The sequence below is a fragment of the Mustela putorius genome, unplaced genomic scaffold, assembly GCF_011764305.1.
Source record: "Mustela putorius furo isolate JIRA1106 unplaced genomic scaffold, ASM1176430v1.1 tig00003867_pilon_pilon_pilon, whole genome shotgun sequence".
In the NCBI taxonomy this organism is placed as follows: domain Eukaryota; kingdom Metazoa; phylum Chordata; class Mammalia; order Carnivora; family Mustelidae; genus Mustela; species Mustela putorius.
Window position 1 is genome coordinate 17,301,388 of NW_025422019.1, and position 27,034 is coordinate 17,328,421.

General features: G+C 35.7%; 1 protein-coding gene across 12 annotated transcripts in view; it reads left to right on the forward strand.

The window, feature by feature from the left end:
* R3HDM1 (R3H domain containing 1) overlaps window positions 1–27,034 on the forward strand; it is a 198,074-nt gene that overhangs the window by 46,672 nt on the left and 124,368 nt on the right. For 9 of the 12 annotated variants that reach the window (XM_004774254.3, XM_004774256.3, XM_004774257.3 and 6 more), the window contains exons 2-3: window positions 19,590–19,798; window positions 21,261–21,471. In XM_004774254.3, coding sequence (XP_004774311.2) covers window positions 21,301–21,471 — 171 coding nt within the window. In that variant the 5' untranslated portion in view covers window positions 19,590–19,798; window positions 21,261–21,300. Of the gene's footprint in view, window positions 1–3,247; window positions 3,481–6,706; window positions 6,727–19,589; window positions 19,799–21,260; window positions 21,472–27,034 lie in introns of those variants that run through there. The other 3 variants (XM_004774255.3, XM_045066555.1, XM_004774260.3) reach the window with 3 other exon arrangements.

The window sequence follows — 27,034 nt, forward strand, 5'->3', positions numbered from 1 at the left end:
TTTTTATCATACCCCCAAATTTTAATATTGATGAAATTTCAACTCATGTACTAATCACATGATTGACATCCCCCAGTTGTTTGTAAATACCCTTCATAGTTTTTTTTAAAAAATCAGAATCCAGTCAAACGTAACACTTTATATTTATTGTCATCTCTCTCTAGTCTTTCATAAGTTTGCATATTTTTTTCATAATATTGATATATGAAGAGTTTAAGCTGGCTGTCTTGTAGAGTGGTCCACAATATAAATTTGTCAGATTGTTTGCTCACGACTGGGTTCAGATTATGTATTTTCAGAGTAATATTACATAGGTGGTTATTTTTGTCCCCTACTACATTACATCAGGAGGCCTATAATGTTTGTCTCTCCTGTTATGGGTGATATTAAGTTTGATCACTTGGTTAAGGTAGAGTCTGCAGGTTGTAAACATACCTTTTACTCTTTGTAATTAAAAGTTATCATAAATTGAAGAATATCTTATCTAGTAACTGTCTTTCACCCAATAGGTTGTGTCATGTATTTCTGACACTTGCCAGAATCTTACTGCATTACTAATTGCGAAATACTGATTTTCTTCTTATAAGAAAATGTTAACTTTCTAAAAAAAAAATAGTTTAGACATAAGATGTCCCTTATGGTAATTATTTGCTCTTTTTATTAATAATGTTGGGAAATACGTGAGAGGACTAGATTCAAATGCTGTTTTTGACTTAAAAAGTCAGGTGAGAGCTAAGGCAATAAAAAGTTAAAGTTTATCGGGAATGTCAGTAATTAGATTTAGACAATTAAATTTCTGTTATTAGTCCCATAGTTGCCCTAGTTCCTATAATTCGGTTGGGAATTAAGTTTTCACCTCATAACTACAGTTAAACACTATGTTAATAGAGGCAGTGTGCTTCAGGTTTTACAGAGGACATTACTGAACATTCTAAGAAGTACAGTATGAAATTTGAGATTAAGCAAAAAATGAATTTTTTTTAAAGATTGTATTTATTTATTTGACAGAGAGAGATCACAAGTAGGCAGAGAGGCAGGCAGAGAGAGAGAGAGGAGGAAGCAGACTCCCTGCTGAGCAGAGAGCCTGATGCGGGACTCGATCCCAGGACCCTGAGATCATGACCTGAGCCGAAGGCAGTGGCTTAACCCACTGAGCCACCCAGGCGCCCAAAATGAATTTTTTTTAATTCATCTTTCTTTTACTGAGGATTTATTCTTGAAAGTTTTCTTTTGTTACCTGACCTTGTTGGCGTGTTTTAAGCACATTTCCAAGACATCATAAGAAACCTTTCCAAATCTGTTTCACTGTTTATTTGTATGGAACACTTAAAGGGTACAGACAAGGTGACCTACTAATTAATTCTAATAGCATCCATTAATGGTTATTAATGGTATAGTATCCAAAAGGAATATTGAAGGCTCTGTGTCTTATTGGCTAGGTGTAGATTGTTCCTAAATGAAAGGTTCATTATCCATGGAATTCACTGTTAACATCTGAGTCCTTTCCCTTCAGAATCTACTTGACAGTAGTATAACTACATTTTAAAATTTTTTAGTTACGATTTTTCACTAATTCAAAATTCCTTGAATTTATAAGGCCTAAAAATGTCCAAAGTTCAGAGAGAAAATAGAATCATGTGGAACATTATCATCCCGATATACAAGTAGATTTATCCTGACCCATCTGACTAGTAGGAATACTCTTTTTAATTTTTGTTACAATAACAGTAGGTTCCTTCATCATTCTTAATTTTAGTGTATCCATCTGTTTCATAACAAAAGCCTTTATTATGGTTTTTAAGAAAAGCTGCCTTGAATTTATGTTTCTCATATGTAACAGATTCTGAGGAAAAAAATCATTTGTACCCTTTGATAAAAGCAGTAACCATATAAGGAAAAGTCAGAAACTTGGATATTTGTTTTGGGATATTCAGGCTTGATTTTTACCTCTGAACACATCTAAATACTGAAGAGTACAGGGCATGGTAAGGATTGTACTCTAGGGAGGTAGGTATTTTGAGGAACTTTAAATTAACGTGAAACCTCTTAGTCAAAAATCACTGATAATAGCTGCTGTTACCACCTTTCTTGTTTGTATAGTTAGAAAGGGTTTTGTGGATTTAAATCTATATTAAGTTAGTTATAGGGCTGAAATAGAGCCTATTTGTGAGAGAGGAATAATATTTCCAAGTTAAAAAGTCAGTGTCTTTATTTTGCTGTTTGCTAGTTAATATATTGTGCACGGATGATCTGTTAGGCTGTAAGGGCTTATCAATTCTTTAAGACTTAACCTTTTAGTGGCAGAAAAAGCAGTATGTCTGCTTGGTGGGATACATTTTTCTTCCAGTAGTACAAGTAATGTATAAGCTTTGTCTGATTAGGATCCATACAAGATTCCTGTGTGCTTCCAGAAAGTATGATCTTTGTTTCGCCGAATGGGAAACAAGCGTGTGCATTACCCAGCTATCAGAGAAATCAATGCTTAGAATTTAAAAAACACACTTGTCTGCTTATTTGGTGTTTTACCCAACAGACACAGTTGGTTGTCTGTTTTCTTTATTTTGTGCATCTGCTCCTAGTTGTTGAATGTTTAATAAGCTGTGTATTTTTTGTTGTTTTTTGTTTTTGTTTTTAACTTGGTTTCGGTTCATTCCTTTTCTTATAAGTCGATCACTTGAGCTCATCTAGACAACAAGCATCTGACACAAGGCAGAATTGTCCTCTGATCTCAGTTCTTTTGCTGTCTCCATCTGTTGGTGTGAAGAAGTAATGCTCTTGCCAGAATAAGCGAGCTCATTTTAATTTTAGCAAAAACAAATTAACAAATAAGGAATTGTGCTCTTAATTGCATTTTCTTCCTTTGTGACAATTAAGTCAGTATAAAGATGCAAAATAATCATGGGATGTCAGTTTTCGTAGGCAGATTCTTTGTTTTTTTATAGACTTTTTGCTAATAATACTAAAAGTGTCAAAGAGAGTTATTAAAAACCTGATGTATTAACCACGCCTAGATTCTATACATTTTGTTTTAGGGAATTTGAGAAGAAGATAATTATCTTAACTTTTTTCACCAGTGTGAGGTCAGGAATCAGTGTGCAAAAAAATTTGAAGAGCGAGAAATCTCAAATATCCTGACAGCCTTTGCACATTCACAGTTTCATGGGCTTTTGCATCATTGCTCCTGAATTGCTAATGAAGAGCTCAATATAGCTTCTGATGCATTTCAGATATTCTTGGTGGTGACTGGCTAGAGTGTTACTGACATCACAACATACAGCTGTTGACTTTCTATTGTCTCTGAGTCCTCGGCAAGTGCTTTAGACTGCTCTAAAGCAGCGCTCTCCCAATGCCTGACTAATCAGCTGTCTGTGTGTGCGGTGAGCTCTGTAGAGGAGCAATGCAGAGCATCAGTTTACAGATACTATGGAAAATACATCTTCATTCACTCTCTATGATGAAGCGAATGCCAGTACAATGAAGGTATGTATGTGACTCTTTGTTTATTTGCTAAATGTGTACAAAAGGTAATCAATTCTGTGAAGTTATTCTTCGTGTCACTAAGTGCCATAATTTTGCTAGGGGCATGTGTGGTAAAATCCTTACCATGTCCAAAATGACAGCATGTTTTAAAAATGGTTTTTGCTTATTTTTGCAAAGGTGGATTTGTTTAGGTTGATAGAATGAGTAGTAGGATTCATTTACTTCTTAGCTGAGGACAAGTTTTTCCTTCCCTACCCCAAAATTTGTGATAACTCTTTGTGCTGTATTGATTGAACAGTTTACCTGTATGCTCCTTATTATTTGTGTATAGCAGTTGAAGAAATGATTTCTCTTTCAATTTCCTCATGAAAAGATATGCTTATGGCTTGTTGAATCTTAAAAATTTATTTGTGGAATAAATGCAGTGTAGATGAGACTCCTCTTTTGAAAATTAAGAAACTAAGAACCTTAACTTTAAAAGCTAATGTTAATTTTTTTATATCCTTCTGGGGGAAGAGGTAGAATAATTTTTAAAGCACTTATAACAGGGCACTACCTAGATACATAGCAATGTCATTGCTTTGATTAGCATGATCATACCACATTGCAAAAGAGCTAATGCTAATAAAACTCTGTAATTTTGAAGAACTATCTTATTTCTAGTCATACTGTCTAAAAATTTTGACATATACCTTCAAATTTTTTAATTCTTCAAAACAGGACTCTTACCTTAGAGGTAAGATACAGTGACATGACTACAATATGTCTATTAGTGTGTAACTGGCTCGTTTGAAAGGTTTTTGAGTTTGCTCCCTTTTCACCTAGAATTAGGCAAAATTTTACCAGCATATGAAATTGCTGTGCTATTTTCAAACCCCCTCCCCATATGAAAGTAATTTTGATCCTGAGAAATAACTCATCTCTTTTAGAGGAAACAGGAAGAAAATCACTAAATTGCCTGTTATCAGTGCTGAATATCATTACTTCTTTCTTTTGTTTCTTTCTCATTCCTAACTGTGTAAGTAATTAGGATCATGAAAATATTAATAGCTATTAATAAAATTAGGGTCTCTTATCTAATACATTATTTCAACCTAATGCCAGGAGGATTTCATCATTTCTCTTTTAAGCTTCAGGGTTTCTTTGAAGTTTTATGTTGAGAAATAGAAAAGAAAAAAATTACACAGCAGGTACTCTGAATCTTGTCTACAACTGTTTTCACCCATCTTTTTCACATTCTACATTTTTTTTATACCTTTCCTCTTTTTTATTCTTTTTTTTTTCCCTTAGGTTTCTGGTTGCATCTCTCTCTGCCTTCCCCTGCCCCACCCGTGTGTATGTGCATGTGTGTGTGAGAGAGAGAGAGAGAGAGACTTTCTGAGTGTCTCTTCCTCTCTCTCCCTTTTCTCTCCCTCTTTTCTTCCCCTAGCCCATTGGTCTTTTCCAGTTTGTCTCTGTCTCTGTCCCTTTCTGTCCATCTATCTTGTATCTCAGGGTCTCTCTCCCTGTTTTTCTTTCCTTTTCTGCTCCTCTGACTCTCCCTCTTCCTTATCTCCCTCTCTGTTTTTGCCTCCATGTCCCTGTCTAGCTATCTCTGTAGCTCCCTCTTTTTCTCTGTCTATCCCTTTTCTCCCTTTATGTTTGTTTCTGTCTCTCCCTCTGCCTTTGTCTCTGGTTCTGAGAGTGCCTCTTCCCCCCTCCATCTTTCTGTCTGCCCTCTCCTCTACCCCTTCTTCCTCGCTTACCATCTTCTTACTCTTACGTGCCTCACCTCCTCCCTGCCTCTCTGACCCTATTTCTGTCTCTCCCGGTCTCCCTGACTGACCTTCTCTTTCTGTGTCCCTCCCTCCCTCTCTTGGCATTTTGCTCACTTTTCCACCCTACCGTCAAGATCTTTTTCTATCTTTCCTGTCCAAGCTTTACTCACACACATGTACTTTGTAAATTTCATTGTCATACAGTTTTTCCTTTTCATTAGAACCAGATCTGCACTTGACTTTAAATTTTTTTGGTTAATTAATAAGTTACTAGTTGCATTTTAATTTATGTTAATTAAACTCTGCTTTCTAAAAGATATTAATGGGTAAATAATCAAATATATTTTAAATAAACAGATATCTACCCTTTGTCTCAATTTCTGTATTTTTAGAAACTTATGTTTCATGCCTTACAAGTGGATTGAAAAGATCACATATTGAAATTATCATTAAAATGTTTTGCCTTCCAAAGATACATGTTTACACTGTTAAAGAGAAAGCTTTTACTCTTAATTTTTGTATTTTTCAAGATTTTTAGAAAGCAGTTTTAAAATTACTTTTCAAGATAATTAAGACAATATCCCATCTCATGATGGTGCTCCAGGTTATGATAAACTTATTTTTTTATACCTGTATGGCTTTTTTTATACCATCCTATATTTTCCAAAACTGTTACTTGGACATATGTTGGGATTTTTTTCTTTCATTTTTAACTTTTTACTTTGAAATAATTATAGATTTATAGGAAACAGCAAAAATCGTACACAGAGTTCCCTTGTGTGTTTTTAAAGATTTTCAGGATTTTTTTAAATGTTTTCCTCAAGATTTTGTTTTTAGTGTCTCAGTTTTTTAAAAATATTCTGAAAAACAAAAATTCACTTATCATATACCTGTTTACATAATCACAAACCAAGCAACTGCCATTATACTGTGTTTGCTTAGTTTTGTAAAAGCAGATTGAGACAGCAGTTTGATGAAGACATAGTATATCTCATATAGCATCATGGTTTCATGATAACTAGAACTATCAGGGAAGAAAAATTCACAGTTAACAAACTATATATGTTTAAAAAGCAAAGAAAGCTGTGAATCTTTTCAGAACAGAGTTAAATGTCATTTTCATATGTATCCCTCCTCTAAAATTTATGTAGTACTTGTCATTGCTACCTTCTTTTGATTCCTGCCCTGCTTCTTATAGTTTGCTTCTATGCTGTTAAATCAGACTCCTGGTCCTGTGGGGTGGGAGTGAAATAGGACAGAAAAGTCATTGTCTTGTAAACCTTCTCATCACACCTCTCTGGCTGACCAACGCTTATTCTAATTGATATAGGTTATCTTTAATAAAGTTAAGACAGTGATTTTTATTTTTTTAAACTGAGATCCTCTAAGCCATAGAGTTGTACAGATGTGCTTTGGTGACTAGAGGGAAGCCTGAAGCCCAGTTAATGTCTCTTGATCCAGCCCCACCTTCTCGTTTGACCAGAGCAAGGTTTGGGGGAGCGGGAGGGCCAATGAAGGGAGGGGAAATGTGTGTATGCAATTATATATATATAAATTCATATTCTATATTTTAGAATATATGTATTTATTTATAGATAGAATATTTTAGAATATATATTTACATAGAACATATATTCTATATTTTATGTATAACATGCATATAAAAATATTACATGTAAAATATAAAATAAGAATTGCTAGCTAGGATTCATGTATATGCTTCTAGAGAACTAAGAAACCCTGAGAAGCACATGCAAAAATGTCTCTGAACATACACGAGTATGAGTGCTACGTTTCTACAGAAAGGGTTGTTGGATTTAATAGGACTCTCAAGAGGATCCTTTCATGGTCTAAAAATAATTAAGAATTACTGCTTTATGGTGTCTATAAATCACTACTCAATCTGTGTGGATTTAACATTTTCTCTTTATCTTCAAATGCTTAGAAGGGTGTAATGATTTCCTCCAGCAGCAGGCACTTCCACAAAAAATCATATGTAGTTTTTTTTCAAGTAGTTTGAACATATGCAATGACTGATTACCATATACATCTGATGTCAGACTACAATACGGGATCACCAGAGAGATACAGCAGAATGTTTTCTTTCATCAGTACTTTCAAAGTGCTTCTTAAACCACAACTTTTTTTAATATATCTAAAATAAATGCCAAAATAATTGAATACTGCATGCCTCCATTGAGCTCCAATGAGACAGTTGTAAAGAAAGCAAGAAATTTATATTAATAACTACTAAAACAATTTGATGTGGTGGACATGGCTAGGCAATAATGAACAAAAGTCCTTAAAAAATTAGGTCTGAAATGTATTAGACTCTGAATTTATTCATTGTGTGCAAAGCCATAGGCAGTTGAACCAATTAAATTGGACAGAACCTTGGGTATTTTAAAGAGAAATTTTATCTGCTCATTGTACAAGTTAGGTGTATAGTATGAATGCTAGAGACCATGAAGGTCTCAGCAGTGTTCACTCATGCCTAGTAGCAGCATCCTCAAGCTATAAAAGTATTTGCACTTTGTTGTACACAGCCTTTTGTAGAGTCTAAAGGTAGACGAGGGCAACTGAAAGACAACACCTGTTCTACCTTAAGCTGTTTTTAAGCTATTTTTACTGACCATGAAATGTTCTTTGACCAAAAGAAGAAATAAAACATTTTTGAGCTCTTTTTTTTCCCTCCGAACATAATCCCTAGGTGCTTTCTTGAAAGAGGGATGTGATCCTTTGTTAGAAAGAATGTAGTTGGCAGTTGAAGAAGTGAAGGGTGGCATATTAGTAGTTATAAAACAGATTCTGCCAAGTGTAACCTAAATTAAAATCCTATAAAGGAAACAGATTTTGTGTAAGAAAGAAATGGGTTGTTAGGTCTACTGATTCAAATGAATATGAAGTTTCACATGTTGATGAAATATATTAAGCCATCAAAGAAACTTTGGGTGGATTAGATACATGTTCCAGAAGCCCAGCATGAGTTTTACTAAGACTCTTTGATGACAGAGCTTAATACTTCTAAGGCCTTCAAAGAATTTTCATTGTGATCTTTTGATAAAAGTGAAATGCTAGTCATGGCTAAAAAGTACATGGAGGTGAATTCATTTAGTTATATTAGTTCTACAGAGAAAAAAATACCAAGTGAAAAAGAATTTTGAATGAGTAGGGGGAACATCACATCACAGTCTAGCTAAAATACCACAAAGACTATAAAGGTTTCTTATGGGATATCCTAGCACTTGGCACAGTCTGTGGAGAGTCTATACCTTCTCATTGATGGCATTATGAATGGTTGAGTAAAGAAACTGGGATTATGTTCATGATGATGCTCACTTTTATTCATGAGCTATATACTACAGATATGCTGTGAAACCATCACAAAATACTTTAGTAAGGAATGTAACATGTGAGACTAGACAATGCAAAAGATTGATAATTTCAATGACTTCTTATACCAGCTAACCCAGAGTTGCGCTTAACTTCACCTACAAATCTCTGCTTCAGACACAAGCCATCCTCATTTCTGACCAGTTCACTGTGAAGTTTCCTGTTACCCTCTCAGAACTGATAATTTACTAGAACAACTTAAAGAACTCAGGAAGGTGCTGTACTTAAAATTGTAGTTCTATTATAAAGGATGGAATCAGCACCAAAGGAAAGAAACAAAGGGCCAGATTAGGAGGATCCCAAATGCAGAGCTTTCCTTGTCCTCTCTCTGTGGAGTTAGGATGCATTATCTTCACATTCAGTGGTATGTGATGATATGTAGAATATTGCAGTCCAGGGACTCTCGCCCAGGGTTCAGGATTCATAGTTTTTATTGGAGCTCTGTTAAATGAAAGATTGAACCATTGGCCATGCAGTTGAACTCAAAACTCCCACCCCACCCTTGTCTTCTAAGCAGTCATGCAGATATCGCATGACTCAAAACCCCAACTTGCTAATTACCTAGTTAGTCTTCCTGGTGTGACTGTCCCCATCCTGGATCATTCATTAGCATAAACCCACTTTGGGGCCTACCATGAGCAGCTCATTAGGGTGAACTATCAAGACACACCATCAGTAACAGATACTCCCATAGCAAGGATTTAGAAGCTACCTCCCAGGAACCAAGGACAAAGGCCAGCCAAATTCTCCATTATACAATATTTTACTCTCTAGCAATATTGCTTGATGTTCTGTACTAGGTAAGTAATTTACTTTTGTGGTTCTCATTATTTAGAAGAAAAAACTTGAGGTCAAGTCTGAATACATTGATATTTCTCCCTCCAACCAGTTCCCTCTAACCAGTTCCATTGCTTAGAAGAATCTCTGAGTAGATAATATACTATTTAAAGAATGAACTATAATCATTTAAACTCAATAAAAATCTATGTTCTCTCTCAATAAAAATCTATGTTCTCTCTCCTTACATGCCCATTATCTTAAGTTCTTCTCTCATCCTCATTATCTGTGCTCAGTTTCCAGGAATCTATACCTTTAAATATTCGTGGTTAATTTCCCAAAGCATGATCAGATGGTAAGACCAGTCTTTCTTTCTCTTTGTAGTCTTTAAAAGAGTTTTTGTTATGTGTCAAAAGAGCTTATTAGAACTTGATCTATTTCAATCCTACATTTAACACAAAAGTAGGGAGCTCCCAGTTTAATCCAGGACTGTGATGGGTTTAGAATTAAGGCAAAAGATATTTTATCCTCACTAGCACTGTATTAAGAGGTAGTTAATAAACACTTCAAGAATGGAGTGCCATTGATGGCCCTCATTTTATTGCATTGTCTCTTGCCTTCATCTCCCAATATCTCAGTGCCTTTAGAATCTTGCCAGGTTACCCTGGGATGCCCCAAGTTACCTCCTGGGAGCTCCTGAACAGCTCTTGTATACTATTCTGATTTTGTCTTTTTCTGCCACACTGCCAGTTTTGATAGTACTTGTCATAAATTTGCTCATGTCCCTGCCCAAGGTTGCATCTCCTAGAGCATCCAGCATTAGTTTTCAGGGTACCATAGCCCCTAGAGTCTTCTGTTCTGGGCTCCATCACCTGAGTATCATAAAGGTTTTGGGGGGCGCCTGGGTGGCTCAGTGGGTTAAGCCTCTGCCTTTGGCTCAAGTCATGATCTCAGGGTCCTAGGATTGAGCCCCACATTGGGCCCCCCTGCTCAGCAGGAAGCCTGCTTCCCCCTCTCTCTCTGCCTACTTGTGATCTCTCTCTTTCTGTATCTAATAAATGAAATCTTTTTAAAAAATAAGCTTTTTGTCCCCTACTTCTCTGCTCCTTTGGTTCACAAATGAAAACATTCCCTTTAGCTTCTGCTTTGGCTCAAACTAGGACCACTGCTATCTAAAGATACATGTAGAATTCTTTTAGTACTCTGGCTCTCCTAATTTCTAACTTTTTACCTTTTGACTTGGTTTTGTTTTGATTTGATTTCTTTTTAAGATTTTATTTATTTTTTAGAGAGAGAGGGAGAACGCATGGGCTTGGGGAGGGGCAGAGGAAGACAGAGAAAAGCAGGGTCCCCCCTCTAAGCCACACAACCCTTAGATCATGTCCTGAGCCAAAATTAAGAGTCAGACACTTCTCCAACTAAGCCTCCCAAGCACCCCTGGCATTATTAGGTTTCTCAAGCACTGTACCATGCAGTGATAAAAAGTCAGATATGGAATGGTTGTGAAAGGCATTTGACCTATTCTATAGCCGAACTGCACCTGAACTATCTCATTTAAATCACTCCCATTACACTGACCTCAGTTACAGAATTATAGAAACCCTAATTCTTATAGCCTACAGACTTCTGAAGAACTGTGCCTAAATGGTCCTGGATATAAGTGTCAGCTGTAATGATCCGTCTCCTTAGAGACTCATTCCAAGATTTATCTGTACCCCCGGTTCTCCCCAAACCCTACAGCCATCTCAACTTCCTGACTTCCATCAAGTAGTGTTTTAGGTAAAATAGAAAAGGTATTTATTCGATATGAATTCCCTCAGTTTCCTGCCATATTCCGTTCAGGTTCTCAAGACAATGAATACTTTTATTTATTTATTTATTCATTTGACAGATGGAGATCACAAGTAGGCAGAGAAGCAGGCAGAAAGAGTGGAGGAAGCAGGCTCCCTGCCGAGCAGAGAGCCCAATGCAGGGCTGGATCCCAGGACCCTGGGACCATGACCTGAGCCGAAGGCAGACGCTTTAACCCTCTGAGCCACCCAGGCACCCCGACAATGAATACTTTTAAGGTCTATGTCTTCTATTTGTGTTTCGGACCCCACTTTTTTTTTAAATTTCTTTCCACTTCAGATTTTCCTTCTCATTCTTACTCTTTTTTCCTCTTAAACCTCTCACCTCTATCTCTCTCCTTTCTTTTCTGGCTTCTCTTTGGCCTACACACTTTCCATACTGACAGTCTTGCATTAGCTTTGCATCTTGTACCAACTTTGTTGACAAATCTGGTAGACGTTTTGTTCCTACACCTCCCTACTCATCTCTTTAAGGGTTTTTTGTGCCCTGGGGATTCTATGCTAAGCCTACTTCTTGTCTGTCTTGGTGACTCCTTCTCAGTTTCATCTATGTTGATAATTCAGGGCTTCCATCTATACAATTATTCTACCCAAATAAATAACATCAGCCCTGCCTTTTCTCCTTAGCTCCAGGTCATTCGACATCTTGTTAGATCTCTCTACCTGAATGTCCCGAAGTTACCTTAAACTTACTTTGTTCATTACTGAAATCATTGTTCTGCACTAAATCTTTTTTTTTCTCCCCTCAGATATTTCCTATGTTGTAGGTAGCAAGCACCACCTACACCTTCATTGTGTTGTGTCATAACTATTTCAGTTATCACAACCCTAACCTTTTCCCTGACCGCTCCTATAACTAGTTGGCTTCCCCCAAGTAGTTACTTTCTGTCATATCTCTTCATTTCTAGAAGCAGTATATATAGGGAATGGCTAATAGTACGGGCCCTAGAACCAGAGTATCTGAATTCAAATTCTAACTCTGCCACTCAGTAGTCTTAACAACCTTGGGCAAGCTGATTAGTCTTTCTCTGCCTCACTTTCCTCATTTGTAGAATTGGGATAATAAGAGTACCAACCTGATAGGGTTATTATGAGGATTAAATTAATTAATACAGGGAAAGCTTTGAGAATAGTGCTTTGTGAATAATAATAGGTATATCAGAGTTTCCTGTTAATATTACTGATTTCGAAGTACATATCACTGTCTGTAATTGTCTTGTTGGTTTTTCCCTGCTGTAGAATGCATGCGTTTGTAAGTAAAGGGGTCCTGTCTGCCTGGTTCACTGCTATATCCTTAGTAGTTAGAGCAGTGCTATTAGCACATAGTAACCAAAAGATTAGAATGAATGAATGAAATCTCTTCTTTCCCTTTCAGCTCAGTCCTTTGCTATGCTCTAGTCACTTTACACCACAGTTTTTAAAACAGTTTACCTGTTAGAACAGAGTCCATCTACAATTGTAACAAATAATTCTCCATGGCTTCTCTTAAAATTCCCGTTATTCAGGCTCTCTGTCCCTCATGAGATCAAGAGTAAACTTCTAATCTTAACTTCAAATATATCCACCCTTTGGTGCTATTTTCCTGTTGTTTGTTTTTAGAACATGTTTTAATGAAAAATGTCAGGACCAAAAAAAAGGAGCATTCTAGCAAACATTTAGTACTTACTACTCAAAATTAGCAATGCTGACCTTTTGTTATATTTGCTACAGGTCTTTTTTTTTTTTAAAGAAATAGAATAATAATAAAGACCTTGATTAAAGTCCCTTTTCTTTCTCACCTGAAACCTTTTCCTTTCCCTTCCCAGAGAGAATTGTGTGAAATAGATTTGTACCTTTACTGTCAATGCTTGTGTGGTTTTTAAATATTTAAGTTGCTTTGTATTGTAGTCATAATTCTGCTTTTTCATTAAACATTCTAACATTCTTTTGGAGACTTGTATTGATACAGCTTTAGGTCATTCATTTTAATCGTTTATCATACTGTGCAGTAGGAGTTTACTACTGTTCTCATACTTTTTAAAAAAACAAAATCAGTGCCGGTGTTGGTAAACATTTGGTCTTTCCCATACTTTGCTTTTAAATAAAACAATTCAGCGGATATTTTTGTACGTGTTTCCTCATGCACGTATATGTGTCTATTTAGTGCGTAGGTGGAGAAGTACAAGTGCTGGGCTGTAGCATAAGAGGAATTTAAACCTCTTTCGAGATCACAGATTATTTACTAAAGTGAACTCATAGCGGCTGAGAGTTCCCATTCCCTATGCCATCACCACTTCTGGGTATCATCAGATTTGTTTGTTTGTTTTCTTCAACCCCAGCATATGTACTCTCTTTCCTTTAAATGGGCTTCTTTTTCCTATCTTCCCCATTTCTCCATTGAGAAAGCAACATGTTCTTGTAAGATCTTACCTCTGTGTATCACTTCTTCTCTAAATGTAATTTGTTTCATATTCTTGTGGAACTCAACTAATAAGTTATTTGTGCCTATTCTTCAACTTACCAAGTTTTTTACCCTCTCTATATATCATATTAAAATTATTTTATGTATTTGTTGATAAATGTCATTGCTAACCATCTCTTTCGAGTTTGACCAATTCCCATTAGGTCAAGGTAATTCTTTCTCTTTTACTCTTGTAAAACATAGCTAATACTGCAGCTTCTTGCTTTCTGTGGTTCCTTGTTAGATTTCTGGTTGATAGTAACTATTTATAAATCACATAGACATTTAGCCTTTTGAAATACTAATGCCTATGTTCTTCTTCAAGTAACTGACGCTAAGAATGTGAATTTTCATTTTTTTTTTAAAGATTTTATTTATTTATTTGTTAGAGAGAGAGCGAGCGAGAGCGAGCACAGGCAGACAGAGTGGAAGGCAGAGGCAGAGGGAGAAGCAGGCTCCCTGCGGAGCAAGGAGCCCGATGTGGGACTCGATCCCAGGACGCTGGGATCATGACCTGAGCGGAAGGCAGCTGCTTAACCAACTGAGCCACCCAGGCGTCCCAATGAATTTTCATTCTTTATAAATACAGGATAAACCATTTTCCTTGTCTTTCTTACCAAAGGCCCATGACCAATAGGTTGTGTTGATGGCTAACCCTTAAGAGAAGAATCTGGTGTATGTTGGTCTTCTGCAACTTGGTTTATGTTATAAATGCCGGTGCCTGATTACATGTTTTGCTCTGAGGGAAGAAGTAAGCACTGTGTTCATCTAATGAAATGACATTGAATAACCAGGTAGTCATAAGGGGAAAAAAATGCAGTGTGCTTTGCCAAATTCTGTTTCAAATAACTTCAGTAATATAATTCTTTTTTTCTCAATATCCATGTGCAAAGTACTTAGTTTTTACCTGTAGGAGCCAGAGTTTTTCCCCATAACAAAATTGAGTTTTTGATGTTTTGTTAACCTAGAATAAACTGATTTTCTTCTTGTGGAAGTAGACTATTTATTTTTGTAAATGCCTAACATTAGACCCCAGGCATAATAAAGTGATCCTTTGAATTAGCAGTATTGTGTTTTTGTTGCTGAAAATACTGTCTGAAATTTTCACTAAAGAAACTACACATTCATGAATTGCATATACTAGTCTGTCTTTTCAAATATTGATCCCAATTCTGTCTTGCTTTGTTTCTTTGAGGAAGTTACTTAAGTATTCATAGTCATCATTTGTAAAGTATGAGGTTTCACAATGTTCCTTAGCCACTAACTGAATCCTTAGTACCAACCAGGTTTACTTTGTTTGATACTGATGATTACAAGAGATAGGGAGGTTAAGAGAAACTCGATGGTATGCAGCAGTTCTGATATTTCAGTAGTGATTAGCTTTATTGACAACTAATAAGTTAACAGTGCTGTCTTGCTGTGCAGCAGAGAACAATACATAGCTCCTATCCCTGTGAAAAGGTGAAGTTTGCTTTTTGTAATGAATATGATGCTAAGGGAGTTAGTACGTGTTAAAAAAAACTCTTTAGGGGCACCAGGGTGGCTCAGTTGATTAAGCGTCTGCCTTCGGCTCAGGTCATGATCACAGGGTCCTGGGATCCAGCCCCACACTGGGCTCTCTGCTCAGCAGGGAACCGGCTTCTTTCTCTCACCCTCTCTGCCTGCCACTCCCTCTGCTTGTGTGAGCACACTCTCTCTTCTCTCTCTCTCTCTCTCTGTCAAATAAATAAATCATTTTAAAACGAAGAAAGAAGTCTTGAAATAAAGGTGTTCTCTAAATACATATTGCCCCTCCTCTTTGTATGTAGGAATGATAGAGCATTGTGGGTGAGAGCCTGGAGTGGGACACCTGTCTGCCCTGTTTCATGTCCTTGTCCCCACACTGAGTAGCTATGTGACCTTGGACAAAATCACTTAATTTCTCTGTGCCTTAATTTCCTAATCTGTAAAACAGGGGTGATAACAGGACCTACTTAGAATTGTTATAAGTTCTAAATTTATTAATAATGAAAGGTAGTAGAATACCTGGCATGTGGTAAGCTATACACCAGTTAGTAATTTTTGGTGGTAATTATTTGTGTTTCTTTTGTAGATTGCCTATTCCCCATTTCTCTCTTTTTTCCTCTTGACTTATAAAAGCTTTTTTACTTTAAATACTTTGACCCTTTCAGTTGGAAATAGATTTTATTTTATCATTTGCCTTTTAATCTCTTGTTTTTTCACACAGAAATATTAAAAATTTATTGTAAGCTTTATTTATATTTCTTTGGTAGCTTCTAGATTTTTATGTCATGCTTGGTAAGGACTCTCCCTCCAAGTAATTATAAAGATATTTTTTATAGGGGCACCTGAGTGGCTCAGTGGGTTAAAGCCTCTGCCTTTGGCTCAGGTCATGGTCCCAGGGTCCTGGAATCGAAGCCCGAATCAGACTCTCTGCTCAGCGGGGAGCCTGCTTCCCCCTCTCTCTCTGCCTGCCTCTCTGCCTACTTGTGATCTCTCTCTGACAAATAAATAAATTTAAAAATCTAAAAATATATATACTTCTTATATTTCCTTGTACTTTTAGAGTTTCTTCTTTTAGGTAATGATCGTTAATTTTACCTTTGATTCCCTTTTGCTTGTAGTACCAGGTGGGTGCCAGCCTTTTTGTGCATGTGGTTCTGAAGATTTTATTATATATACAGGCATTTATCTTTTGTTGTCTACCTGGTGGCACAGAAATTATATATAATCAGATCTCTGACTTGTTCCTAGTAACATGTTAGCAGTTGCAAGAATGTTTATTCAAAGTTGAATGTGAATTTTGAGCACATATATCCATCTCTTTTAGGTTGAAATAGATTGAGACAGTTTTTTTTAAAGATTTCATTTGTTTATTAGAGAGAGGGGCAGAGGGAGAGGGAGAAGCAAACTCCGCACTAAGCAGGGAGCCTGACATGGGGCTTAATCCCAGAACCCTGAGATGATGACCTGAGCCAAAAGCAGACGCTTATCTGACTGAGCCACCCAGGTGCCCTGAGACAATTTTTAAATATCACCAACTCACATGTATGCACTTAATAAATATCAACATTTTGCTGACTTTCTCTAAGTTGCCTTTCTGCTTGTAGTAACTTCCAAATTTATATACGTTTTAAAATCATTTTCACTTACTGTATAACAATTTGTGACATAAGGGTGGTGCATGTAATTGACTCCTAATTGTTACGGCAGCAACACCATATGCCATCCCTATTTTGTAGCTTCCCATACTTGACCCCCACATGCCCATACAGCCTTAAGTAACTCCAGGTGTATAGGCATTATGCCAAGATAAAAAAGTTTTTGTTTTAGTGAGTACCCAAAAGCTAAATAATCTTCTTTATTTGAAGATGTGGAGAGGAAAACATTTTTATTTAAAATATTCAGGGGCGCCTGGATGGCCCAGTCATTAAGCGTCTGCCTCCAGCTCAGGTCGTGATCCCAGGATCCTGGGATCAAACCCTGCATCAGGCTCCCTGCTTGGTAGGGAGCTTCTCCTTCTGCCACTCTTGCTACTATGTTCCCTCTATTACTGTGTCTCTGTCCAAAAAAGGGGGGGGATCTTTATAAATAAATAAATAAAGTGAGCAGGCATCCAGTCTTGGACCATCTCAGTGCCTCAGTTGGTTAAGCATTAGACTCTTGGTTTCAGCTCAGGTTGTGATCTCATGACTCAAAGGATCAAGCCCTGCGTGGGGCACCTTGCTCAGCACAGAGTCTGCTTGAAGATTCTCTCCCTTTGCCTCTACCCCCACTCACTCTCTCTCCTTCTCAAATGAATAAATAAATCTTTTTTAAAAACTGTCTTCCCAATAAGTTTATGAGTGAAATGTTCCTTTTCCTCCTTCATTATGGCTCAGAAAGATTAAGTGATTTCCTAAGTCATAACTGGTAGAGCTGTGTTTTAAACTTTGATAAAATGGCAATGCACTTGATCCTTATCTCTTTCCCAGGAAATAATAACTGGTCATTTTGGTTCAGAAACATTTATTTCTTTAGTTTGTCAAGTGGTGTGGAATATTGACAAGTATTGGTTATCACATTGGTTGTGTGACTTTGGGCAGGTCATTGGACTTCTTAGTGCTGATAGCTTGCATGGTAAATTGTAAGATTCAACTAGGTGGTTCCAAAGGTTCAGTGGGGGTTCCTCAGAACTGAGTGTTTGCCTCTTTACATTGTGCCTCATCTTCATTACCCCTTGCAGCTGTTGCCTTTTTTAGTTCTTTTTTTATTATTATTTATTTAAAGATTTACTTTAGAGAGAGAGTGTGTGCAGGGGAAGGGGCAGAGGGAGAGGGAGAGAGAGAATCTCAAGCAGGCTCCACTCAGCATGGAGCCTGACACAGGGCTCCATCTCACAAGCTGGAGATCATGGCCCCAGCCAAAACTACGGGTCAGACACTTAACTGACTGAGCCATATAGGCACCCCCTTTTATTTTCTTATATAGATTATAGCCTTGCTTCACAATTTCAAACTTAAAGGATTTATGATTGAATCACAGGTCACTTTACTAAAACAAAACCACAATAATTTGGGTGCTTAGTGGGTGCTGCCATCTTGTGCCTACCATTTTACGAGAGAAAAAGTTAAAAATTAGAAAAATTATATTGAATTATTTTTTGGTTTTGGGTTTTTTTTTTTTTTTTTTTTTTTGTAAAAATTTTAATAAAAGAAGTTATTTGATTTAGTGGCCTAGCAACCTCGGTGAAACAGAGAAGGCAATGTCAGAAAACAACTTGGGCATTCCTTGATTCCTCCTTTCTGTTATCTCTTAGTGAAATTGAGACATGAAAACTGATCTGAATTTATATCAGGGTTCTAAATTAATTATATTTTAAAATAGTTTTTGAAGAGCTAGTATAAGATGTGAATGGCTCTGTGATGCATGGTTGGCAATATTATTATCTCTTTGTGCTTACACCGTACTATTTTCAATTGTTTCACCTTTAAACTGTACTGTTCTGTTTATTGACAAGAGCGCTGTCAAAGGAAAATGGGAAAGCTATGTAGGATTTTTAGAGCTGTTTATTTGCTATAATAAATTTCTTTGCACTAGAGAAACATAAAATGAAAGTGACTTTAAAAGCAGATGACACTGGGGGCACCTGGGTGGCTCAGTGGGTTAAAGCCTCTGCCTTCGGCTCAGTTGTGATCCCGGGATCCTAGGATCGAGCCCCACATCAGGCTCTCTGCTCAGGGGGGAGCCTGCTTCCTCCTCTCTCTCTCTCTCTGCCTGCCTCTCTGCCTACTTGTGATCTGTCTGTCAAATAAATAAATAATAATCTTTAAAAAAAAAATGACACTGAAAGAATTTTAGCACTTCAGATGTCTTTTAAAAATAGTGATTCTACCCTTTATAGACATTTGCTTTTTAACAGACCAATGTGGGTTTCTTTGAAAATGTTAAATGATTTATTACAACCTTTTCTTCTTTGTACTCTTAAAAATCTAGAGTGTGATCATTACTGAAAATTACAGTCTTCCCGTAAGTCCATAGAATTGTAGCTCTGGAAGAAAACTCTTCTTGGAGTTAAGCATTCTTGGTCACAATCTTAGGCAAACCTTTTTTCCTTTATCTATAAAATAAACAGTTACCTCCCTTACAACACTGACCACATGCTAAATTCTTATTATATATTATATATTAGTTCCCTTGCTTTCTTCTCGTCTCTGCTTTTACTGCTAAATTCTCTAGGTGCCCTGAGTGATTTCAGGCTCACAAAACCAATACATGTCATAACTATTTTCTTGTTAGGACAAGAAAATAATAAATTCACCAATAGTAGCATTTTTAATTTCTAAATTACTATATAGTGTTCTACTTCTCTTGGCTATTTTGTTAAAAGGTTTCCTTTTGTTTTAACTTTAGGACACTGAAAGGTATGATATATTTGATCCACAACGGTCCATTTCAGCCCAGGAATCTACAGTGGTGACAAGGACATGGGACTCCTCCTGCCAGATTCCAGATGGTTCAATACACTTGACATCCTGGCTGACAACTGTGAAAAAGAACCTTGGATTACTTTATTTTATTTTTGTGGGACACCGCAATCCCAGTTCCATAGGATACTTCAGGTAATCTGTTTTAACACTTGAGAGAAAAACATATACCTTTTTCTTTCAAAATCTTAATAGAAAAAGCAAAGAGCCAGAGTATTTTAAGAAATGCCCTACCTCTTAGTAACCATATTGTGTTGAGAATAAGCCAATTAACTCTGGTATAGAATATAATTAATGAAGATTTAAATTCCATTTAGTCCGTCTGTGACTCTAGGATCTACTTCTCCCTCTTTTTTTTTTGTTTTTTACCCTTTTCAGGTTGTCAAAAATCCATTTTATGGATTTCTGAAATTTAGATTTTTAGATATTTTTTAGATATTATTTAGATGTTTAGATATTTTTTCATTTATTTAGATATTTAATTGTAATTATGTTAAGTGATACATTGTGGCAATCATTTCACAGTATATGCATCTATCAAATCATTAGGTCATGCACCTTAAACTTACTAGAAAAAATTAAAGTTGTTGACGTCAAATTCTCCTTTTAAACATCACATTTCTTACAGGATATAAATTGACACCTGTCCCTCATACATTCTTATCTGATATATCCAGTATAAGGTCCCCAGTGTTTTCTTAACCTCACTAAAGATAGGAAATATATGGATGGAATATATAGGAATATATGGAAATATATGGCATCTTATGGATTTGATTTCCTGAGTGTCTGGTAATACTGTGTTGTTAGGCACTGATTCACATTAGTGAGGAGAGTTTTCAGTGCTTGATTCCTAAAGCGGACTGTTAATGCACAACCCAGCTATGTTTGTATACCATGTTGCTGTTTATTTATTTATTTATTTTTTAATTGTTTCCTTTTGGAATTGAAGGAAAATTCAAGAAATTTAGAACTTTAGGAACCTAAATGAAAGCTATAATAGGAACACATTTTTCTTACAGGATGATACTCCTGACATCCTTTTAGAAAAAAAGATTTCTCATGTTATCTAAGTATGTATTTTTTATAACTCTACAACATTACGTTTCACTTTGTTATGGCTCACTCCTTTAATGTTTCTTAAGACCCTTTAAAAGTGGTAATGTGCAGGTGCCTACGTGTCTAAATTATAATGCCTTTTTCATAATAATGAAGATCAAACCTGGCATTGGGCTCCCTGCTCAGTGGGGTATTCTGCTTCTCCCTCTCCCTCTGCCTGCTGCTTCCCCTGCTTGTGCTCTCTCTCTCTCTGTCAAATAAATAAATAAAAATCTTAAAAAAAGAAAAAGGGCGATATGTGCACCAGAATTACCTCGTATCCTTATTATAGCTCTTAGCTTGTTGTATTAGGCTTTTTTTAGATTTGTGTATTTCTGCCACTAAGCTCTATACTCTTTGAAAGCAGGAAACTTGCTTCTACCTATGTAAATTCAATGTTGTTCCTGGACCATAGAGGGCGCTTAGTCAATATTGTACAGTAGGTGAATTTAAGACATGTTTCAAACTGAATTTAATTTTTTTTCCCTTTCTTGCTAAGGCTTCAAGTTCCCTGTAGAATTCTAAAATAACCTTTGCTGATGAGGATGTCTGATACTGTTACTGTAAAAAATGAAACTGAAACAATGAAGGATTTGGAGGCAGAAGTGAAAGATACAACCAGAGTTGAAAATCTTATCAAATCAGAAAACTATGGGAAGATTTTGGCAGAGAAGAATGAACGTTGTATTGAAAACAATATTGATTTGCAGGTAAACAGGATTTTCTCTTTGGCTACAAATACTAAATACTCAAGATGTAGTTATACTCTTCATACCAAACACACTTTCAGAATTGTAAAAGGGTAAATTGACCCTTTGGGACATGTTGACCAGCTGGTTTTCAGTGTTCTGGAATAGCTTGTTGAGTGTAGCTCTTTGAATTGCTTATATCTTTAATTTGTTTTGTATTTACTTGTAATGTAATTGTTTTTATTCGTATGTGGCCAGTATGTTTTTTAATTGGCTTTCTACTTTTTCATACCACTCTGCAACTGTTAGTGTCGTGAGAGTACAGAGTCTAACCTAAAAGCCCTTAAAGGAGAGCAGAATAAGCAAGGTTGAAAAAACTAGTTCTCTCAGTAAAAACAATCCTCCAGGGAAGCAATCATCCATGACTAAGAAAAGTGGTTGGTGGGGAGAAAAGAAGTCACTTGAGGCTTTTGTCACTACACATATATGATGACAGAATTAACTGTGGAGAAGGCTTTTAATTCCAGGCATAGATGGAAATTGATGAGTTAGTCAACAGATTCAAGATAGGTAAAAAATTATTTCAAGTAGTACATACATTCACTTCTAAGTGTTCCAGTTATCTTCTTGCTTTAGAAGACATTACTGCAAAACAAAGGACTAACAATTTTTAAACACCATTTAATTTTTTCATATTATATGATTCGTAAGCCAGGAAGACAGAATAAGGGCTTGGTTTACTGAATTTTCTACTGCACAAGGTATCAAAAATGGTTTTTGCTGGTATTTAACTGACAGATGGGCTGGCATAGAAGGTCCAGACTGTTTCACCCACATATCTGGCACCTTGGTGGGAATGGCAGAAATGTATTCTCAGCTGGAACTGGGAGCACCTACCTATGGCCCTTATAGCATGGGAGACTCAGGGTAGTTAGACTTACTGTGTGACGACTCAGGAGTCACAAAAACCATGTTCCAAAAGCCAAGCACAGCTGCAAAGGTTCTTTTGACCTAGGCTCAGAAGTCTCAGAATGTCTCTTCCTCTTTCTTCTTTCAGTGACATATGTCAATAAAGGTAACCCAGATTCAAGGGAAAGGGAATTACAGCCTGCCTTTTAGTAGGAAAGACCTTTAATCTGCCACAAAAACTTACCTTAAAATACTATTTCTAACTCATTTGTTTTAGTTTAGTCCTGTGAATAAAGAATTCTACTTTGGGAGAAAGTATTTTATCATTACTCTTATCACTCTTAATATATCCTGAAGATCTTGAGTGCTATATGAGGGCTATTTTTTTTTAATAAGAAGGTTCTTCTAAAGGTTATATCATTCCTTCATTCAGTCAAAAATTTGGTTTATTCTCCAGTATGTGCCAGAAATGTGTTAGAAAATGAAAGCAACTCACACAGCTATTAAAAAAAAAGGCATTTAGGCCCCACTGATTAAGTATAGTCAAGTGATAATTACCTAAGAAATTGGGAGAAATAACATACTTTTTCTAGTCACTTTTAGTAATAACACTTTTTAAAACAAAAAATTGCTAAGCCTGCAATCACTATACTAAGGTGATGGCAGTATGCCAGTATCCTAATTAAATCAGAGAAAATCTGCTAAAATTCTGTTTTATTCATGATTGAAATAGTAGATTTCCTTTTAGTCCCTTTTTTATACCTAATGTTCACTCATCTAGGTCATGCTAATAAACAAGTGATTAATTTGGATTATTACATTTCCTGGTATGTCTGTTGTGTTACCCTTGGTAATAGGCACAAGAGCATTTTGATGACCACAATTGAATCAAGGCCCCGTTGTTGATATTATAGGAAAATTTCACTCATTAACCAGACGCTTATTGAAAGCCTGTTCTATGCCAAGGACCTACTATAGTAAGCAAAAATGGACATGGTCTTTGATATCATATTCCATATAGAATTATGACTGTAAAGATTGGAAAGAGGAACAAAGAGAACATGAGTATTCATTTTATGTTAATCCATTGAATACTATTTTCATAGTTTATTCAAATGTTTATTAAGAATTTACTATGGGTGAGAATATTTACTCTGCTTGGAACTTTTTGAGATCCAAGGTGCCTCCATACAAGGTGTCTGGCAAGAAGAGGCTTACAGTCAAAATAACTTGTATGGGAGAGATTTAAGTAATGGGAATTAGGAATGAAAGATTAATAAGTAGAAAAGGTTTTCCTGTATGTTCACCTAATATAAAGTCAACTGTGTTGGACATGAACAGAGAATAGTCTTGTTAAGAAGAATACGACTAATACAAAGTTACCTTTTAACTTAATACAGAGTTACTCTTTATGAAATGCCTTTCTTCTGACATAGTAGGAGACATTTCATCTTTCTTTGGTATCTCTAACATCCTGGCTAAAGATTTAATTTTAATAGCAACTATTATTAGGGGAACCTTGGTGGCTCATTTGGTTAAGTATGCAACTCCTGATCTCAGTTTAGGATTATGAGTTTGAGCCTTGAAAATAGCAACTGTTTTTTTTTTTTTAACTCAAATTTAGATGTATTTGCCAACTAACATAGGTTTCCCCTTAAGAATTTTGAATAAACGAGTAATTTCCTCCTTTCTTCTATATCATTCTGAAAGTGAACTACCATGAATAAACTTATGTCCATTGTCTTGCTTCAGCACAGTAACACTTGAAGTGACCTAGGAAAATGAAAATGTTTTCCTCAACAATCATACATTTTATACATCTCCAAGTCTTAATTTCCTTTCCATCCCCTTAGTGTTTTATTTAGAAAAAGTCTTTTTTTTTTTTTTAAGATATTTATTTATTTGAGAGAGAGAAAGTGAGAAACAGAAGCACAAGCGGAAGGGGAGGGGCAGACAGAGAGGAAGAAGCAGGCACTCGCTGAGCAGGGAGCCCAACGCAGGGCTCCATCCCAGGACCCTAGGATCATGACTTTAGCTGAAGGCAGCTGAGCTACCCAGGTGCCCCTAGAAAAAGTCATTTTTAAATGAAGGGATATATTAGCTTCTTTAATACTATGAAGAAATCTTTAAGTTTTTTACTATTTGTTAAAGATAGCATTTACATTAAAATTTTCATCAAACTAGGGAGAGGCCAGCAGACATTGGAAGTATGTAATTACTTTATCACCACGTTGAATTGTTTTAAGTAGAGACTGTCTCATAGAGCTTAACCTTTGCTTTGGGAAGTAATTCTCCTTGCATGACTCTCTACTTTTTAAAAATGTTAGTTGTGTTTTTCATTCAGAGTTTCGTTTCAGGTTATAATCTTTTACAGAATTTTAAGGATTACTTCCTTAAGAATACTTTAGTTCTAATTCAAGCAATCTGTGTACATTAATATCCAGAAGTTAACTTACCCATGTAATTGCAATGGAGTTGTTCTGAACTATTGATTATGATTCCAAATAATGGTACAGAGTTTTTGCTTAGTAACTTTTCTACTGCCATACCTATTCCTGTTTCAAATCTTACAAGTTGCATATTGGACTTTCTGTAATTACGAAGTATGTAGAAGATTGGAGTGGTGAGAAGCCAAGTTTCTAAATTTTGTTTGACTACAACTAATCCTTAATATGGGGTGAATGGTGAGGCCAGGGAAGGAAGTGTTTGCTTTGGTCTTCTTTGTATAACTAATTTATATGATGTCTGGCACTTCCTTTTTCTCAGCAATAGAATTTTCAGATAAAAGTTAGGGTAAATTACTTATCTTGATTTTTTGCAATAATTTATTTGAAATGTAAAATTAGGAATCTTGTATTCTGCTTACTTATTAATGGTTCATATTCAGCTTTCCCATTTTTATACAGTTGTATCTTTACTTGACAAATGTTTTGTCTAAGTGTGTTCATCTGTGTACATGTGTATGTAAACATGATCCAAAGCTTATTTAGAGCAGTTTAAACAATGGTCTCTCTTCCAACAAACTATTTATTGAACAATAGTGTGGCCAGTTCAGTTTGTATTGGTTACATTTTTTTGTTTCAGTTTTTGTTTCTTTGCATTAAGTTCTAGATCTGTATACTGTACTTGTGTTGTCTTTTGTTAGTATTTAATGAGTTCAACTTTTAAAACTAAAATACTTCCCATAGTATACTTTAATTTTTTAATTATTTATATTTAAATTATAAAAATATTTAAATTATAAGGATTCAGTAATCTTTCTGTTGAACCTGGGTTATATGTGCATAAGATAGCTAGCACTTAAAAACATATTAGCTTTTCACGGTGCTCCCATTATTACATGTATAAAGTAGTTCATTTCTTACAAATAAATCTTTTTACGTAATATTTTACTTTCTTCAGTAATTTCCGTGTGTAGCACCAATGGGATGCTGAGATCCTTAATCTTTAATATGAGGGGTAACTGTACACCAGATAAGTCTGAGTTTCTCCATGGACTTTTCCTTAGAGTCTAAGATTTAGGTTTTTGGATATTTAATCTTGTGTTCCTTTGCCCAGAGTATTAAATGATGTATTAAATTACTTGGCAGTTTATTGATTTAAAAGTCCTGTCTTCCAACTCATTATTCCAGTAGAAATGATCAGCCCAACTCCATGGTTTTTATTGCTGCTGACTGTTAGCTAGACATTTGACACTTTAATTTATTATCTCCTCCAGCATAATTACCATAAATTCTTACTATTACCTTGGAAAGTACTGAGCATTAGTAAACTCTTCAAGATGTATTAGGAGTCTTAGTTGAAGCATTTTAACCATTATAATTTATTTTGTTCATAGTAATTACATATGAAAAGTGATCCCCTTTTTGAAATAGAGTTCCTCTTAATTGAGTGTCTTTAAGGTGGCTATTTTTATGTGAACACACAATATAACTCATAAAGATTATTCTTTCTTAGAGTACTTAATTGTTATGGTGGTTCATCATTTCTGTATTCCCACATTTTGTTTTTTATGTTTCTTTTTTTCAGTTTTCTTTTGTAATAAAGAGCCTTCAAACAGATTTAAACTGCCTTAGTAGTACAGGGAAAGGTAAAGAAAACTACTGAAACTATTAGACCAAAAGAGACATTTATGGTTAAAGGGAAAAAAAAAACCAACCCTATGTAACATTACTTTATATTAAGTTGACTGCTTAGATTTAAGTTTCTGTTTCTTTTGTTGTTAGTTGTAAAACACTCTGGTGTGGCTTAACAATTAAGGTACAAGTAATGTTTTGAGAATCCTTCCACATTCATATTCTGAAACAAATTTTAGATCTGTTTAAAGTTCCTTTCTTGTAAACAAAAGACCAAAGTACTAAAATCATCAATGATGTTTACTTTTCTTTGCCCTCAAAATTTATCTACAGGGCAGTAAATTTAAGAATAGTCAACATTTATTGTGATATTACACCTTAACTACTTGTTACTAAATCTTGGTTTTTCTTCAGGCTAGTAGCTTGTAGTTCTGACCCATTTCAAACTGAAGTTCTTTAAGCATATGTCATATTCTGCATGCATTTATTGGCCTAATACATGTTTTGTATCAAATAATGCTAATTATAAATTGGGGACCTTGTCCCTTAGCATCTTTCTAGAGATGTTAAGGTTTGTTAAACAACCTACTAAACTTTTA